This window comes from Myotis yumanensis, unplaced genomic scaffold (genome assembly GCF_028538775.1).
Source record: "Myotis yumanensis isolate MYYU_CA2020_CCGP unplaced genomic scaffold, mMyoYum1.0.hap1 SCAF_4, whole genome shotgun sequence".
Taxonomy (NCBI): domain Eukaryota; kingdom Metazoa; phylum Chordata; class Mammalia; order Chiroptera; family Vespertilionidae; genus Myotis; species Myotis yumanensis.
The window spans coordinates 37,555,490-37,575,350 of record NW_027223755.1 but is presented as its reverse complement, the minus strand read 5'-3'; the positions used below and the strand labels follow the sequence as shown (position 1 = coordinate 37,575,350).

Genomic DNA, 19,861 nt, shown 5'->3' with positions numbered 1-19,861 from the left:
ATTCCCTTTTCTTCAGGGTTATTGAGGTATAATTGACAAATAAAATTGTAAGATATTTAAAGTGTACAACATGATGTTTTGATACACATATGCATTATGAAAATATGCCCCCATCTAGTTAACACATCCATCACCTCACATATTCCCCCTCCATGTTTTTGGTGAGAACATTTAAGTTTTTCTATCTTAGCAAATTTCAATTATACAATGTAGTGTTATCAACTATAGTCACCATGTTATACATTAGGTCCTCAGACCTTATTCATATTAAACTGAGTTTGTACCCTTTTATCGACCTTCTTATCTCCCCCCCCCCCCCCCACCCCCGCCCCGGTAACCACTTCTCTTCTCTCTGTTTCTATGAGTTTGACTTTTGAAAAAATTCCACATATAAGTGATACATGCATTATTTGTCTTTCTCTGTTTGGCTTGTTTCACTTAGTAAAATGCCCTCAAGGTCCATCCATCTTGTTGCAAGTAACAGGATTTCCTTCTTTTTTAAGGCTGAATAATATTCCATTATATTATTCTATTATATTATTCACACACACACACACACACACACACACACACAGACCATCACCTTTTCTTTATCTAGTCATCCATTGATGGACACTTAGGTTGTTTCTATACCTTGGCTATGGTGGAATAATGCTACAATGAGCATGAGAGCACAGATATCTCTTTGAGATAATGATTTCTTTTCCTTTGGATGTATACCCAGAGTGGGATTACCAGATCATATGGTAGTTCTACTTTCAATTTCTTGAGAAACCTCTACACCAGTGATGGCGAACCTTTTGAGCTCGGCGTGTCAGCATTTTGAAAAACCCTAACTTAACTCTGGTGCCGTGTCACATATAGAAATTTTTTGATATTTGCAACCACAGTAAAACAAAGACTTATATTTTTGATATTTATTTTACATATTTAAATGCCATTTAACAAAGAAAAATCAACCAAAAAAATGAGTTCACGTGTCACCTCTGACACGGGTGTCATAGGTTCGCCATCACTACTCTGTACTGTTTTCCAGAGTGTCTGTAATTCTATTTTGTTACTATAACACACACACACAAAGAATATAGCAACACTTGTGAGTGTGTGTGTGCATGTATGTGTGTTTATGTTTGAGACAGAGAGGAAGAAAGCAAGGATATGAATGTAGTTATACCCCCCTGAAGGAAGTTAATGTAGAAATTGAGATGTTACATAACCTTCATTTATGAATTTGGATATCCCTTCCCTGCCTGATGTTCTTGTTGATTTTCAGTTAAGTGCCTATGGAAGAACATAAAACTGTCTAAACAAAAGTCCTGTGATTACTTCCATTTTAGTCAAAACCTCAGAGGTTTAATCCTCACTGGCATTTTCTCCTCTTCCTTCTCCTTTCTTCCTTTGCCTTCCAAGGAGAAACCTGCCCTCCAAAGAGGCTTTTGGGCTGATCTGCCTCTGCAGCTGTCCTGCCCGGCTCAGTGCAGGAGCTTGACAGCAGATGGGTGGCCCCTTGCCAAAGCCGAGCCTTTTCACTGGCCTTTGCTCCCTTCTGAGACAGGGAGCAATGGGCACCAAGGAGTCCTAATCTCATAACCTCTTAATGCTGAAAACCCAGATCTCATGGGTTGGAGGTTGATCTCCAATCCCAGGAAATGCTCTATTAACATGTGAATCCAACATAATGCTCATAGAGATAAAGAAACCACAGCGATCGTGTTTGCTACTGCAAGTTTCTTCCCGTGGAAAATTAATTCATACTGATTCTGAACTGCCAACCAATGATTATATTAACTTACCAGATGGAAATGCAGCCTAAATTCACATGTGCTCTTAAAGCCACAGACAAATCTGTTTTTAAAAGCAAATATAGCAGTGCATACCAACCGAATCCCAACCAGGCAACAGCTCTGTACTGAATATCTTGATGGTGATCAGTATCATGCAAGATGCAATGGGAGATCGAAGAGTGTGGATCTCACGATGGAGGGAGCTTATGTGCTGGTTGGAAAAACAACCTAACCATGAAATAACCAGAGTGGCATACAGAGGAAAACACTGTGTTTTACCAGGATTCTGTGAGATGCTGCAATAGGATTCGAGAGAAAGGAGAGATAATTGGGCATAAGACTAGGGAGGGAAGGCTTCCAGGAAGAAGCTGAATTTGAGTTCATCTTGAAAGAATGGGATGGATCAATGGAAAGAATATTCCTAAAAGTAGGCCAATCTAGACAGAGGCAAAGAGGCATGAACTGAATAATGAAAGCTTGGGGTTAAGAAGACTTTAGAGAGAAGGGGACTTTGAAGGTCAGGGCGAGGAGTTTACACTTGATTTGCTTTGTGTTTCAGGTGGATTTTGTGTTTAGCTACAAGCCCCAGAACTCTGAATACATTTTCTTAACCAAATTCTTAAGTAAAAGATTCATTTTCTTAAATAAGAAAAACAGTACCAAGGGGGTACAGTAGCTCCATGTTGACACGTTCCCTCTTCCCTTCTACCATACCTTGTGGGAGGCATTGTCAGTAACTGTGCTGCTTCCCAGCCCCAATATGATGGTGCCACCCCCAGCCTCATATCCACATTCCAAGCAGAAAGAAGAAAGACAGGAAAGGAAAAGCAGGTGGTTTCTGCATTAGGAATGCAAAAGCTTTCTCAGAAAGCCCTAACAGTCTTCTGCTTGCACCTCACTGGCCAGAACTGTGGCAAAGTGCAACCCCTAACTGAAAGGATGTCTGGGAAAGCTAGTGTTTTTGCTGGGACATTCTCACCACAAATAAATCAGGGTTCTGTTTCTTAAGGGAGAAGGGGAAACAAATATTGAAACAGCAATTAGCAATATTAACACTATGTGGAGCAGCAGTCTCTACACACTATTATTGCAGGTTCCTGAATAGAGTTGTCTTAGAAAGAGTGGTGAATTTTTAGAAAATGGACTTGGCATTGGTATTTGAGGGATTTGGAAGGAAGGAGAAGAAAGATCTGGAAGAGTGGATGGAAACTGGTGAAAATAATCTAGGGCTGAAGTAGTAGCCACTTGAATGAGCGACCTGGATATGGGAATGGGAAGAAGGAGAGAAGCTAATAGTCATTTCCAAGAAACAATGAACAAGATTTTGTAAAAACCAGCCAAGAATGAATGGTCAAGGTGGAAGGTGTTGGCAAAGTGACTCTGGTCCTTTTTTGTTTTTCTATGCATAACGTTAACATTTGGAGTGAATGGAAGAGAACATACTAGAAAAAGAAATTGATAAAGGACAATCTAAGAATCAGAGACATATTGAAGCAATAATGAATCCTAGAGTATAATTATATTTTAACATAATAGGCATCTGAGGTACAAAAAAGGGATGAGTTAGGTGCAAAGTTAGGGGTACTAATATGAATATGCTCCTTCTTGGGAATGTGAGCATTGCTTTCCAGGGCCATTCTCTAAACACAACACATAGGATAGCCTGTAGACTACATCTATGTTTAAAAGCAAGATGGACCGGATCTGAAAACAAATTATGTTCCTTTTGATGACTAATCCTAAACAAACAAAAAAGCATTCTGCCTATTTGTTAGAAGGAAAGCAGAAAGGGAGGAGTTTTATTTGCTAGTTATTGTTAAAGAACAGAAAATCATTTTAACACTAAAAAATTACTATAATTTGAAAACTCTTCTTAAAAATGGAAGTGTCAAGTCATTGTACATGGCATTAAAGACACAGAAAAGTTTAGGCTTTGTGCTTTGACATTTTATGACTCTGCAGTGTCACAAGTAGGTTTGGACTTTTATTTTAGAAAGAAACCTTTAAAAACCCAACTACCTTAGGACCCTAGGGGAAGACCTGACATGGTCTCAAATCCAACAGTTTCATTCTTAGCATCCCAGAGTTTCTCATCAACACTGGGGAAGGAGTCAAGGAAAAGTTCAGGGATGGGTAGAACAGAGAAACTGGATTAGTTGTATTTGCCATGTGTGTTCTGTAATTTGTAATTACTGTGAATCTTCAGATCAGATTCATGATTGTCTGAATTTTCAAGGTTGAAAGTCATTTATTTTTGACTTACACACACCTGGCTTTCCTAATTCAGTTTACTCAGTTGTCAAGTCACCGAAGTCTCCCTCTGTTCTACAGAACACACTGGTAGGGGGAGGGGGACGTTTCCCTTGCTTGTCTCACTTTCACAGCTATGGCTTCACCTGTTTTATGTTGTTCTAATCTAGGTTTTAATGACAAAATGGGGGAAAATAGTATCTTGAAAGAAAATATTTTATGTGAAAGAAATGTCATTCTTCTTGTTCTCTCATATTCAGCAAATCAACATACCCATTCAAGATTCCTCTAGTACAGCTCTTAGGACTTTTTCTGCACACCTGCTTGTCACTTCTTCTTCCAATTGGTGGGTTCCTTGAGGCCAATGTATGGCTTATTAAACATTGTCTTCCTGATGCCCAGCACAGTGTAGGCACAGAGGAGGCAGCTGAAGTGGAGGCAGGTGAATGCCTTTGTGGAGGCTCCTCCTAGTCAGAGTCTTTTCAGGTACTTATACTTTTTCCCCTGATGATATAAGCATGGGTCATAAGGCTGCATGCCCAATGTACACACTAGAGTGAACTCTGCCAGGGACACCAAAGACCTTTGGCAAAGAAATGCTTCAAGAGAATTCTTTTAAAAAAGAGAACCTAAACTAATTTTGTCTAAATGTTTGCTGTTTGAAAGCCAATATAGATTTTTTTAAACACAAGTATTTGAATAGTTAAGTCAGCCAGTGTACAAAAGTCTAAGTTGAAAGGGTATAAAATTACAAGTCTCCATCCAGGCAACTGGACACCCTCCTATAGAGTATGAAGTTAGTAACTCGGCTGCTGGGCTCCCAGACTTCCTCTCTCAGTCATACCGTGTTCCAGCCCAGAGACAACCAATATTACCAGATTCTTGTATGTGTTTGTTTTTCCAGAGATAGGCTATGTGCCCATGTACATGAGGAGCTCAGTACATATATTTTATAAGTATATGTACTTTCCAAGAATGATTTTAGTGAACAGAATCAATAGAAAAAAATCAACATAAAGTAGGTCAATCAAGATCTTAAACTATAAAGTGCAAGGGAGAAAAAGTATCCAAGATGAAGAGCGATTACTCATCAGAAGGCAGAAATAGAGCAGGAATTCTATCTACATTTTTTAAAAAAAAGGTGAGATCATAGATCCATCTGCTCATTAGGGTGGGCATTTCCATGAAGCCAATGGACATTGCCTGGAGGGTCATTGGAGAACTTGCAGTTGTTGAGTGAGAGAAATGGTGGTGTTTGCTATAATGTGGGCATGTTCTACCCTATGGTGACACACTTCCTCAGTGAATTAGTGGCATCTGATCCCCAAAACCCTCCCATATATATTCATATTATTTCAGTGTACTAAGACATTCTACCTCTCAGGTCAAAGGAATATGGCACACACTAGGCAAGGATCCTGAGCCAGGATGAAGCAAAGGGGTGGGGATGGGGGGATGCTTTCTAAAGAGCACTACCCTACTCATTGCTATGCCTTAATTTAGCTAAACTGTCTTCCTCACTGGAGATGTTCTTGGCAGTTTATTGATGTAAAGTTCGCTTGAAGTAGATTGGAAAAGTCCAAGTCAACCAGTTACTGTTTCCCCCCTGTAATACCAAAATTCTGCTTGGGACCAGGGAGCAAGAGCAAGCTAGAAAATGATTATTTGTCAAAGAAATTCCCAAGTAATGATTGGATTCCAAGAACGTATAAGGTGCCAGGCAAGTTCCTGATGTTCTAACCAGATCCTGTTAGAAATATATGATACGAACTCACAAGGAAAGATGATGAACAGCATGGGATCCTATCAATGAGTGGAACATCAAACAAATGTGATAGACTTCAGAGAAGTAAGGCATTTTCTTCCAGCTCTGGTGGAAAGGAAAGTTTCACCTCTAGGTCTCCGTAAAGCCTCCAGTAGGTGAGGTTCTCTCCACTCCCTGCCCTGTAGACTCCTGGGACAGTCTGGTTGATATACCTAATGAAAAGTATCAAAGAAAGAAGGCAGTTGGCTGCTCAGGTAGACTTCATGGGAAGGCAGTGCCTGGTATGGTTGCCATAACTCAGAATTTGGCTTGTGGGTTTGGAGATTCATGAGTTCCATTTTTGTAAGAGCACTCGATTAATTGGGCTTAGGGAAAATGATTCCAAGAGTGATCTGTGAACCTGAATGTCAATGCCAATCTATTTATTACAATGGGTAGGAGTATATATTCTAACGACCAGAATGATCTTGTTCGCTACTTTACACATTAAATAATGTTGCACCAATTATAGAAGACTGTTTACTGAATGCAATCAGGACCAAAGATTAGAAAACCTGGAAAGATAACTTAATGCACCATCCTTATCTCATGATATTCTTGCTGAATAGAATATATACAAGAAAAACAAAACAAAGCTGTTTTCTGCCATTTAAAGTTTCTTCTTTTGTTATCAATTCATATAACCCAGGTCCTCTCTTTATAGGCCATATGCATATTATTGGATGTATTACATAGATATGAACTGATTAGAGGGTGGAGTCTGGTCACCTTAACTGTTGTTGTATGTTTCCCAAATATCCTCTATTACTCTTTTTATAGTAATGTGCAAAGTAGCATTTTTGTATGTTTCCTTTATATTTTCAACTTATTTTTAATACACATATAATAATATTCACCCTTTGAATTTTAGGAGCTTTGACAAATAGAGAGTTGTGTAACTACCACCACAATCAAGATATAAAACAGTTCTTCACTTCCCCCCCCCCCCCACAAAAAAATACTGCCTTGAGTTACATTTTCAAAATAGATTCCTTCTGCAGATGGCTAACCTCTATTATGTGTTCTAACATTTTTGTTTGCAGAGGATCAATTTTCTGGCATTATCTACCAGTTATGAAGCCCATCAGACAAATATGCTGTCATTCCCAGAGATGGATAAAATGAGGTTTTCTAATATGTGTATGAATATCTGCTTAGCTAGCAGTGGGTATATCAAGTTTACTTGATCTGTGAACTTACAAAAAAAAAACCACACACACAAAAATTGACATATATTCTAAGGACATTTCCCCCAAAGAAAGTAAGAGAAAAACTCTAACATTCCAGTTGGAACTCTATCCACAAGAACTATAATAGCTCTGAGGGTTGGGAAAGAGAACTGCTAAGTCATATCACCAATTCGTTTCCTTCCTTTAAATGAGTCACGAGGACAGAGATAACCCCAACACACTAGCAGCTGCTCCAGTGCTCAAGTAATTATACCTACTCCTGCTTTCCAGAAACTAGGTCTAGGCATTAAGAACTTTCCTAAGTAAAACATGCATCCATTTAACTTATGCAAGTTAGTAACTGAATTTATTGCTGTTGTTTTAATAAAGGCTCTTTAAAAGTATGCATATACTAGAGGCCCAGTGCATGAAATTTGTGCACTGGTAGTGTCCCTAGTGGCTGCCGGCTGGGTACTCCCTCCCTTCCCCTGGCTGGCCCACCCACTGGTCGAACTCCCAGAAGAACTCTGGTCGAGGGGACAATTTGCATACTATGCTTTTATTATATAGGATAAATGGTATATATGCATGCTCATTATGGACAGTTTAAAGAATGGAAAACTAAACTTGATTTCAACTATATTATATCTTAATGGTATTTAGGAACTTAAAAAAATAAATTATGTGAGTTCAATTAATTATTTCACATATGAACAGGTCTTGTTAATATTTCTGACCACCTAGGGGACTCAGTCCATGCCATAGGCTGACAAATTACTTTTATAATAAAATAGGAGGAATTTTGGTTTATAAATTAAATGGTAGCCACAGGGGTATCCTGAGGGGCCCTGAGATCTGGTCACCTCTCCTTGGCTCTACCTCTAACCCAGGGAGTGACAAGGCAGACCTTTCTTTTCTTTGAGAATTTATTGCTCTATCATCCAGATACTCAGAGACCTTGTATTCCTGCCAGTGCAGGAATACAAGACCAAATGATTATTTGCCAAACACCTGCAGCTGAAGAACTCAGCAGCATAGTTAGATATATATTAAGACAATTATGTTGAATCATTAGAAAATTTAATTCTAAGACTCAAAGTCTCCTGTTATCACAAATTCAGAAATAACCAGGTGGTCTAATAAAATCCCACATCAGAGGAGTCTTATAACAGGATCCCTTTGTCTGAGCAGAGAGGTTGGCAGTCATCCATGTATTTCCCATCTGTCTTCCTCTTATCCTCCCACAACTCCCCACCCTTTGCTTCTCTTAGCACTGTTTCTCATTCTTAAACTTTTCCTCCACTTTTACCTCCTCCTGCTTCCATTTTTCTTGAGAGTAGACCACATGATTAAAGTGCCATTCTCTCTCATTGTAAAGTTTTCCAATGAAACACTGGAAATGGTCAAGGAATAAGGAATGTGAGAGAATATTGTTCCATGAATTTCAGGATGAACGGAAAGGAGAGAAATAGGTCTGCCCCTGTCATGCTGACTCACGTGACTCTTCTAGCATTTACTGGAATGACCTTCAATTCAAATGAGAACCACAAAATACCAGTAATTTTATCTGGGGAATATTTATATTTTGGTGCAGTAGGTGAATTCCCAATTAAAGGGCATTATTAGAAGCATTTTTCCCCCAAATGTAGTTTCATATTGGTTAGGCCTTGCATTTTTAATTGGTTGTTTTGGTTCAAAGAGAAGATTTTGTTTTTGTTTTTAAAATCCATTCATTCCCCATTTCCTCATAACTAACTCTCATGGATAATACCTGTTAAAGAAGACATCCTGAGCCCTAGATGTCTCTAACACAGACCAACCCAATATTTTCCTCCTCCAACAATTTGTTCCTGATGTAGAGCCTATTGGGTTTGGTGATTGAGTATACATGGAAGAAAGTCAGGAATTTAGAACATTCTCTGACAATGGCAATAAAAATGTCTGATTATTCTAAGGCCTCTCCCTCCCCACCCCCACGTCAGTGCAAAGGGTAAACTGCTACTAATGTCACAAAGGGTGGAAGGGTGCAGGGTGACTACCCACTCTTGGTTTATGTTTCACATTCTCAGTCCAGGGGTCTTTCTACCTCTTACTGCCCATTGGACTTTCTGGGCATCTGTTTTATGACTGGGTTGCAGAACCTTGCGGCACTTTAAGGATGGCTCCCTAGCATTAGTGAAGCCAGAAACTGGGGCTTACCCCAAATCTGAGGGTCCGTTCAAAGAATGATGCCCTTAGAAACTGAGGAAGGTGAGCAGCGGCACACACAAAGTGTGTATATTGAGGTCTTCCCATAATAACTACCTGAGAATTTGAGTGAGCTCATGATCTAATTAGGGATATCCCCAAAAGTCATCTGCAGTCTAAAAAGTGTAAGATAAAATTATACATTTTAAAGCTCCATATGGAATTTTGCTCTTCCCACAAGCAGTTTACTGAGCATCTATCCTATGTGCCAGGCACCATGCTGAGGACTGGAACACTGCAGTGAATAAAACAGACCCTGTCCCCATGGTCTAGCAGGAATTGCAAAAGCTAGTGTTGACCCAGCACTGTCCTAGTGTCTGAGACTTTGGGTTTGACAAATAGGGCCTCCTGTCCCTAGAAGGTGACCTTTAATATTACAGTAGGGGCAATTCTTCCACTTCCCATAAAATAGCACACAAGACCACCCCATCCCTTTTGTCCCCACTCACCAAAGCTATCTGTTATTAATGAAGGCCAGAAATATCTCCCTAATAAGAAAGAAAGCCATAGAGAAGGAATGAGAGGTATTCTTTAACTTACACACTGGCCTCTTTGAGTGTGGTTCACATTCACTGCTGTGATAGTACCAACTCAGGGTAAATGGGCAAAGCCTTGGTTTTGAACTTGCAAAGCAGAGGCCCAGATGTCAGTCGATGGTGAAAAGAGCTACAGCTTGGGAAACAGATGTCAGTCAGCGTCAATCCAGTGATCATCAGCGCAACCCTCTCCTGTCCACTCTCTCTTACCCCTCAAGGACACCATATTGTCTAGTGTTAAATACACTTTCACACACACGCTCTATTTTAAAGTCTCCAACAACCCATTGGGGGATATTTCAACCCTCATTTCATAGATGAGAAAATCAAACCTCCCAGAAAACATGTTCAGTTCCCCACAGCTGTAATGCAAAGCCAATGCTCAGACCCAGATCCTCAGGCTCCAAACCAACGTGCTTTCCACTATCCTGTAGCTGTCTACTCTAATCATTTTAGGTCTTCTTTCTTTTTGCACATGTTTCAGCATGTCCTGATGGGCAACTATCCTACAACCTGCCAGTTTTCTGGGAGCAGCCAGATCACTCCCCTGCTCCCTGACCTGTCTTGTCCAAGCAGATTATTGCTGCACCCAAACCTCTTTTGCTTCCCATAGGAATCCCATATCTATCATGGATGTCGGTGGACCTGCTTTTAGAAATAGTGGGGAGCACGTGGTGGCACACAATGAGGTTTTCTAGGAATCTATTAATAGTTTTGCAGAGGCTGCTCAGAATTTTAAATTGACTGATTTCAAGATAAATTACCTCCTGAGAAAGACATTTTCCCCTGCTCTTCCCTTCAACACTTCTCGTCCTTAATATGGATTTGATTTTCGGGTGCTTTTCTTTTACCCCCTATGGCTTGGCCTTACACCCTGTGCTCAGAAGACAGGGATATTAAGAGGTAGAAGCATTATCTACCAAGAAGGCTGAGGAACTGGCGTGGCTCAGTGGTTGAGCGTTGACCTATAAACCAGGAGGTCATGGTTCGGTTCTGGTTGGGGCACATGCCTGGGTTGCAGGCTCGATCCATGAGTGGGGAGCAGCCAATCAATGATTCTTTCAGATCATTGATGTTTCTATCTCTCTTTCTCCCCTCCTCTCTGAAATTAATAAAAAATATTTTTTAAAAAGAAGGCTTAGGGAAACAGATCTAGCCCTCCTTGGCCTCTGTAGGAATTGGCAGTGCTCCTTAAGACCTTTATGCAGAAAGGAACTGCTGTTTTCAAAGTCCTGGAAAAATGTCCATGGATGGATCCCAGTGCCTTTTTAAACCTCCTAAGTTAATAACTACTATTTGGGGGGTGAGGTGTATATATGCATAAGTCAGAAACTGGGGGAAAATTTTTTATTATACTGAAATTAAAATGTACCTATGTAAAGTCTCAGGGTTTGGGGAATGTAATTCTGCCTTTTAAGTTAAAAAACACATACTTCTGTTCAACAATGTTTATTTGCTTTAACTAGGTCAGTGGTGATAAAATAAAAATGCAGATACTGAAAATCAGTATGCTTTTGAAAAGAACATTATATTATAAATGTCACTCTTAATATATTAAGATGAGTCAATTAGTAGACTATGTCATAACTAGAAACAAAAATATTAAACAAAGGTAACAATAATGTGTATAAACTAAAATATCTTCAGTTTCAAAATTAGCAATAATATTACTTGCCAATTAAGAAGCTTTCCAGTATAAGATATAAAATATAATATAAAGATACTAGACATCATTAGCCATGCATTTTCAAATACCTTTGTAACAATAAAATACACCAAAAAAAAGTTCAATAAGTTCTGGCCCGTGTTCTGACATTTATATCGGAGAGCTTAGTTTTCCAGTCAAGCTCTGGATTATAAAGTAAGAATCAACTGACTCTTTTAACCAGGTCAGAATAAAACAGACAGAGCCATTGTGAGTGTGGGTGGGCTCTGCTGTGGTTTGCCATAGTCACTTGTAACGTGGAAGAGTTCTCTCCGGTCTGAGCAGCCCATTTGCAAATAAGACCTCATTTCCAAAGAAGGTATAAAACAGCGGCCAAAATGAAATTCCAGCGAAAAGAGCTGCCATTTTCCCTCCATTTCAATAGGACACATAAGCCTAGTTTAAAAGCCAATTATTTCTATTGATGCAACAAATTCTTGGGTCAGGCCACCACCTCTATAATTCTATGTGAGTTTAGGGCTCAGAACTTACTGAATTGCAAGCCAAGAAGCAACCCAGTCAACATGAAAAACCACCGGAGAGCCCCTGCCCTCTGCATCCTGTCCTGGTGCTTTTGACAGTGACAGCACCACTCCCCTCATTTTGCCGCCCTTCCCACACCCGTCCCAGCCCCATAAAGCTCTCCATCTCATCCTCTGCTAGGCTGATCACTTCCTACAAGTGCCTGGTGCTGGAGGCAGCAGTGGTAGAAGACCTAGCATTTAGCTAATAATTTTAGAAAAAAGCAGGAGGGTGGGACACAGGAGTGGGCCTCTTTTCGCTGGACATGCCAGTTCTCCGTCTTAATTACTAAGCCCAGAACCCATGGAAAGAAGACAATACAGGGCTATCTTCCCACTCACACAAACATAGAGACTAATGGATATTGTTTTAGTTCACTGACACTTTCACAACACAAACGTAAATAATGCCCAGATGTTCATTTAATAGGGCACATAATTTTTCCTTCAGTTGGATTGTCTGTACATGGAATGGGAATACAATATAAAAAGGTCTATTTTTAAAAAACCGTGCTACAGTTCTCAAACCTCTCATAAGCACACATGCGACATGGGGATACCTAGGTATTGTAAAAACTGTATTTGTCTTACCAAGGGCTACAGAAAACCACTCGAAGTTGTTGGCCTTCTCACCCCTGGGACCCTCAACCTGTACTGCTCGGCAGGCAGCCATTCCCAAGGGCCAGGGCCCTGAGTTAGTCCAGGACCCTATCCCAGCCCTGTCTCCAGTGACCCGAGGCCAGACCTTACACCTGGCCAGGGTGACTGGCTCTGAGGGAACCTCTGAGGAGCAAAAACGACCAATCCTATTAAAACTTAAGAGATTTAGGTAGAAATGGCTCTCAGTGGAATTGTGGAATCAGCCACTTAGAACATCCCACCAGTGTCCATGAGGAGGATGGAAAAATGGCAAGGAGATGTGAAAGAGAGCACGGCCCCTGGTTAGCACGGCCTGTCCTCAACATGCATGACGCAGTCAACCAGGCCGCAGTAACTGGCTCAGCAGAGGAATGTCAGGTACTGCAGGAGTCACCAAAGGGCATTTTTCACTCTGACACCTGTGTGAAGGGGGAGATGCCAGTGCAGTTTTAGAGACTCTCAGTCCTGGAATTGTCCAGCTGACGTTGTTTCAGGTGTTGGATTAGAATGCACACGTGCTAAGATGACTTTGTAACACTGGGTTATATGCTTTTCTTAATCACACTGACCTCATTCACTCCATACACCCCAGCAGCTCACCTGGCTCAGGGTGGATACTCAGAAAATCTGAGATCTGAGCGAATCGTTCAAGTCCCCTCTCCCACGTGGTCTTGAATATCCCATCCTCAACAGCAAAGGTCCCCAGAGAGAGAGAGGCAGTGGTTCCTTTAGAGAAAAAACAACCCTAAACTTAAACACATTTAAGACACCATTAGCGAACGTAATTCCATCTCAGGCTGAAAAGTCCCAGCTCTGACTGCTCCAGGGAGGAACTGTGGGACTTGAGCATGCCACTGCATCTCTGTGGGCCTTGAACCCTCAGCTTAAGTGGGGCCAATAGCCCAGTGAGTTGTCAGGTTTCTTCTTTCCCATGAAGTCCACTCCCACAGCCCCAGCCCACCTGCAGCCCCCTCCCAGCCATGGCTCTGTGGCTGAGGGGTCCTGGAGCCCTAGGGTTCCCCTCCAGCAGGCCCGTGCTCTCCACATTTGTGACCAGGTTTGGGAGGGGTTGCGGGGGGGGGGGGGGGCAGGGTCCAGGGGCAGGGGGCAGTGATCTTTTGAACAGTCCTAGCATAAATGAGGGTCAGTATTAAGCAAGCATTACTCTTCATAAACTAGTACTGACATCTAGCCAAAAGCCTTAATGGAAAAAAGGTTCTTTAAACAATAACTTTCTTTATCTTTAAGGAACATTGCCAAGGATGCAGAAGGAAATGAAGATGATCAAAGATGAGGATGCGCATTTCAACCTGGGTGTGAAGAGGGCCCCCCCTTTCCCCCACTGCCTGCAGCCAGTGGTTTCCCGGGGCAAAGCTCCCCAAAGACACCCCTTCCCAGAAGCTCTCAGGGGGCCTTTCTCCCAGTTCCGGTACGAACCTCCTCCCGGAGACCTGGATGGCTTCCCGGGGGTCTTTGAAGGAGGAGGGTCCCGGAAACGCAAGAGCGTGCCCACCAAGATGCCCTACACCCACCCCTCCGAGGAAGCCGCCCTGGGCCTCCACTCCGAGGAGAGCAAACTCCATGGCCACCCGAACTTCCCTCTGCTGTTCCCGCAGCCCCAGCGCCCCAAATACGACTCGCAGATGATCGACCTGTGCAACGTGGGCTTCCAGTTCTACCGCAGCCTGGAGCCCCTGGGCGGCAAGCGCGTCAAGCAGGAGCCGGTGAAGCCCAGCGCGGTGTGGCCCCAGCCCGCGCCCGCGCCCTTCCTGCCCACGCCCTACCCCTACTACCCCAAGGTGCCCCCGGGCCTCCTGTTCCCCTTCTTCGTGCCCGCAGCCTCCCCATTCCCCTTCAGCCGGCACGCCTTCCTGCCCAAGCAGCCCCCCGACCCTCTGCTGCCCCGCAAGGCGGAGCCCCCGGAGGGCGAGGAGGCCAAGCAGAAGGTGGAGCGGATGGACGTGAACGTGCAGATCGACGACAGCTACTACGTGGACGTGGGCGGGGCGCAGAAGCGCTGGCAGTGCCCCACCTGCGAGAAGTCCTACACGTCCAAGTACAACCTGGTCACGCACATCCTGGGCCACAGCGGGATCAAGCCGCACGCGTGCACCCGCTGCGGGAAGCTCTTCAAGCAGCTCAGCCACCTGCACACGCACATGCTCACGCACCAGGGCACGCGGCCCCACAAGTGCCAGGTGTGCCACAAGGCCTTCACCCAGACCAGCCACCTGAAGCGCCACATGATGCAGCACAGCGAGGTGAAGCCGCACAACTGCCGCGTGTGCGGCCGGGGCTTCGCCTACCCCAGCGAGCTCAAGGCCCACGAGGCCAAGCACGCCAACGGGCGCGAGAACATCTGCGTGGAGTGCGGCCTCGACTTCCCCACCCTGGCGCAGCTGAAGCGGCACCTCACCACGCACCGCGGGCCCATCCAGTACAACTGCTCCGAGTGCGACAAGACCTTCCAGTACCCGAGCCAGCTGCAGAACCACATGATGAAGCACAAGGACATCCGGCCCTACATCTGCTCCGAGTGCGGCATGGAGTTCGTGCAGCCCCACCACCTGAAGCAACACTCGCTCACCCACAAGGTAGCGGGACCCCAGCTTGGGGCGGGCCACCTGGCTGCGCCTGGGATCAGGGGCCAGGAGTCCTGGAAGTCTTTTTTTTTTAGTTTAAAGCTGTGGAAAGACTTTATTATATTTTATTACAGAATTAGAAAATTTCAAAAATAATTGTTTGGAACCACAGTTAAAAAGAAACATAATACCCCCATAAAAAAGCATTCTAGCACCGCGCTGCTCCCCACCTCTGCCAGGAGGAGCTGTGCAGCCCTGGGCAGCAGGCCCCCCTCCCCTGAGGCCTGATGTCCTCCCTCACCTGCCAAAGGGGAGAATGATGAGACTAGCAATCAAGTCCTTTCCTCTAGGCTCTGAGATGGGCCTAGAAATAAATAATGTGGACTGTTCGGAGAAGAGGGTGGGAAGGAGGAAGGAAACAGCAGGTCTGTGTGCTCTGGCTTCTTCGTTTCCTAGAATTTCTAAAATTCTGTTTCTGGAAACATCATTCAGGGTGCCAGCATGAGTGTGTCATCAGGCTTTATCTACTGGAGACCAGTGCTGTGCCTGAGTACATTCATCAGCGCCTTTTTCTAGAGAACTCTCTTGGTTCCTTGCTGCTGAAGCAGTGGTTTCCTTTCCCCGTCTTCTCCCTCAACTGTGACACCTGCTTCATGTGCAGGTGGCTCTGGGGGAACAGAGGCTGCGTCCAGCGGGGTCTGTGCTTCCCTGGTGGAGAACCTGCGCAGTTGACTGTGGTGCCCCGTGGTTTGTATGGAGGAGGTGTGAGAGAGCATCCTTCTCTGATTAGATTTTATCTTCCCTGAGCAGGGTCTTCAAGGAGAAATACAGGCCCACAGGTCTCAGTTCAGCCGAGTTTGTAACCAGAGCCCTGGAGTCATCCAGGGTGAACTAAAACAAGGCCCCAGTGGTGTCCCAAAATCTTCCCCAGCTGAGCAGACTTGGGGCCTTTGAGCTTCTGAGAGGGAAGGTTTGCTCCACTGACCTTTACCTCACACCTTTGACCTCAAGTGTTTTTCTTGGCAAGAGAGACTTCCAGAAAGGCAGAGTTCCTAAAACATTCTTCAGTTCTGAAAGGTCCATGGAGGACTCTTCCCAGTCAAGATGCCCTTTATATTCTGCCATGATGGGTTTTATCTGATAGGTTACCATTAGGACATAGCACAGGGCATTTCTAGCTCCACTGCAGTGATGAGATGTGTGGCTGCCTTATGAACTCTGTGCAGACAGCTCCTGCCCCACACAAGGCACTGGTAGAGAGCATCCGGAGAAGAGGGGCCTGCCGAGTGCAGGGACCATCAACAAAGAAACTACACTTCAGCCACCAAAGGGATAATTTTATGGGGCTCCTACGTGTGTGGATAAGGAATCAAAGGTGCATTTTGAAACATAAAAATTCTGTAGGTCAAAATGGGAAAACAGCCTGGTATCTGAAATAAGTCTCATTTAAATTAAGAAACAGAATGCATTTTAATAAAGGGTGTCAGCAAACAGCGAGGGGTAGTATTTATTGAATGCGTCTGTGTGGCAGCTGCTTTACTTTGCATGTAATCCGCTTCAGCAATTCTAAGAGCTACTTGTCGGTATCATTATTCCAAAATTGCAATTGGACGCTGAGGCATGGGGCGGCCACCCAGAATCTCTGACTCCAGTACCTGAGCTCTTGAACCCTATTGCCAAGACTTCCCTTTCTTCACCCACTTCCCTCCCTTACCCTAACAACTCCACAAACTTCCCCTCTGTGATTCTACTGATCCTTTTAGAGACACAGTAGCTTCCTGTGTCCACCAAAGTTGGGTTCTAGAACCCATTCACTTGGGTTCTAGGCCACCCCACATGTGAATTTTACTTTGGACACAGATTTCTCTTTAGAAAATTCCAAAACAGTGATAAGTAGATACTTCTTGGTCCCAGCACGACTGGATCATAGCCAGTATAGAGACAATCTCGAGGAGAAAGATCCTAAGTAAATTTTACAAGCCATCAAGAAAATAGTTTTCATTAATTTCATAATTCTAAACTCACTGTTTGAATATGCAACACATGTTTTAAATTGAGATACTTCATTAGCATCAGTCCATACTCCTCTGCAATAATTAGACTAGAGAGCATTCCAGGTTCTCATGGCTTACCTCTTCATCTTGAGATGAGGAAGCCTTCACCAGGAAAGGCCACAAGACTTGCCTTAGGCCATGCAGCCAGTAAGTGGCTGGGCAGAGATCTGAACTCATCCTTTAGTACCATGGGCTCATCAAAATGGAGGAATGGTACTTTCTTACCGTGTCCCAAATTAAAGAACTGAAAATACAGGCAGAGAGAGGCAGAGCTAAGCATGGAACCCCTTCCTCCATAAGTCACTATAAATACCAGCCAGTAAGGGATTTATAAAGTACAATTGTTAACTAGGCAACTTGATCTAAACCTGTATTAACCTTAATTTTAATGCTAGAGTTCTCTAAGTTTTCCTTCCAAAAAGTCATTCTGGACCAAGATTCCTTGCAAAGGCCTTTTCAGGGAAGCACTGGTTAGTCAGGATCAGCTAATATTCTATTCCTGCTATGAGTCTCTGGAAATGCTTTCAACTAAGGGCATTGATGCTTAAGTTTTTCAAACATTTCTCCACAAACAGCAAGGAAACTAGAAAATCTCTTTTTCTAATTCGGAAAGCTATCATCTGTCACATTTCTCTATAGGACAGAAGCTGGTTTAGAGGAGGTTCTATACCAGCCGTGGGCAAACTACAGCCCGCGGGCCGAATCTGGCTCGTTTGAAATGAATAAAACTAAAAAAAAAAAAGACCGTACCCTTTTATGTAATGATGTTTACTTTGAATTTATATTAGTTCACACAAACACTCCATCCATGCTTTTGTTCTGGCCCTCTGGTCCAGTTTAAGAACCCATTGTGGCCCTCAAATCAAAAAGTTTGCCCACCCCTGTTCTATACCCAAATCAAACAGAGGTCACTGTGGCCTATAGGAACTCAGGGGACCATCTCAAGAGGTGATTATCAAGTTGTACTTTATGGAAGTGTGGATATAAGTTGTTCTTCTGGGATTTTCAAGTCCATTAATAAGAACTCAAGATATGGGAAATGATATCAGTTTGGGAGGTATTTTTCTCATTATCATGAAAGCAGGATTATAGATTCATTTCGAATATCATTCCACAGTGCTCTTGCCAAAATCCCGTTAATCCCCAAGAACTGTTACTGTAGAATTAACCCCAGCAGCAGCAGGAACAACAAAAGTATTAGCTTTCCTTTTCTCTAATTTTATGTAGTTTATGGTTTTTGGAGAGAAAAACAAAGATTATGTAATCAACATTTTTCAGGAAAATAGCAATTTAACAAGGCTAAAGCCACACCATTTGGAACTAAATATCTACCAACAAGCTCATCATGGATTTATGCAGCAGAAAGAAAAACAAAGACTACAACCCAGATGAAAGCAGGTTACCTGCTAACCACAGTTGTTTTGACTCTTGCCTCCCTGCAGGGTGTGAAGGAGCACAAGTGTGGGATTTGCGGGCGGGAGTTCACTCTGTTGGCCAACATGAAGAGACACGTGCTGATCCACACCAACATCCGCGCCTACCAGTGTCACCTCTGTTACAAGAGCTTTGTGCAGAAACAGACCCTCAAGGCACACATGATCGTCCACTCTGACGTGAAGCCTTTCAAATGCAAGGTGGGCAGGGGGCCCTGGGAGAGTGCGGAAAGGGGGGACTCTGAGGGTTGTGTGAACGCCCAATGGGGAAGAGTCTCCAGGGAACCCTCTATTCCATTTCATCAGGGCCACAGAAGCTCAGAGTAAGTCAACGGCCAACCCCAGGCTCATCTGCTGCTCTTTCTCTCTTTCCACCACACCTTTGCTCACACCAACCCTCAGCTGGGCCCTGTTTGTCTCACTGCGGAATCAGTTCCTGGGGGTAGAGGCACCAGTAGAGGAAGATCTGAGGGTGGAAGGACCGCTGGGAGAATGAGGTGGTTCAAGGATGAAGGGATGTGGAGAGCTCCTGTTCTAGAAAGGAGCAATCCAGTGTGGCCCTCTTCCCTGTACAAGCCAATGAGTAGAATACAGAAAGGAGTCAGAGAAGCTTCTAGCACTGCCCCCACTCCCATCTCACCCCTCCCCTTCTGCCCTCCTGATACTTGGGCTAAGTGGCATAACTTGAAGGCAGGTCTTCCAGAGAGGATGACAGGTATTCTGAGGCTAGCCCTCAGATGACCTCAGAAATGCTTGCTTGGGCAGAGGAATGAGTGTGAGCACAGTCATCTGAAGCATTTCTTACTTATTTCTAAGGACCTGGAGCCTTTGTTAAAGTCTCCGTGTCACATTAACTTGCTTGGATTTTTATTTCATCAGTTGAGATAATGTGTGAGCTGAAGATTTGTAAAACCCAAGGCACTGGTGGTGTCACTCAGAAATGCTTGGGCTTCCCAGGCTGTCCCCTCCCAACATTGTTGCTCTTCACTTCTAAGAGGAAAAGGAGTCTTGCTCAGGATTGGGTAGTTTCATCCAAGGAATGTACCGGCAAGTGTCATTAAATGCACGTCTTGAGGAGGGAGCTGAGGGGAAGAAGAGGGAAATCACCACGTTCAGCTAACACTAAGCGTTTCTGTT

At 43.6% G+C, this 19,861-nt stretch overlaps 1 protein-coding gene across 6 annotated transcripts in view; it reads left to right on the top strand.

The window, feature by feature from the left end:
• The window catches only part of ZNF366 (zinc finger protein 366), a 63,495-nt gene that overhangs the window by 29,249 nt on the left and 14,385 nt on the right, over positions 1-19,861 (top strand). For all 6 annotated transcript variants that reach the window (XM_070412154.1, XM_070412158.1, XM_070412155.1 and 3 more), the window contains 2 exons: positions 13,904-15,249; positions 18,734-18,925. In XM_070412154.1, coding sequence (XP_070268255.1) covers positions 13,904-15,249; positions 18,734-18,925 — 1,538 coding nt within the window. The remainder of the gene's footprint in view (positions 1-13,903; positions 15,250-18,733; positions 18,926-19,861) is intronic.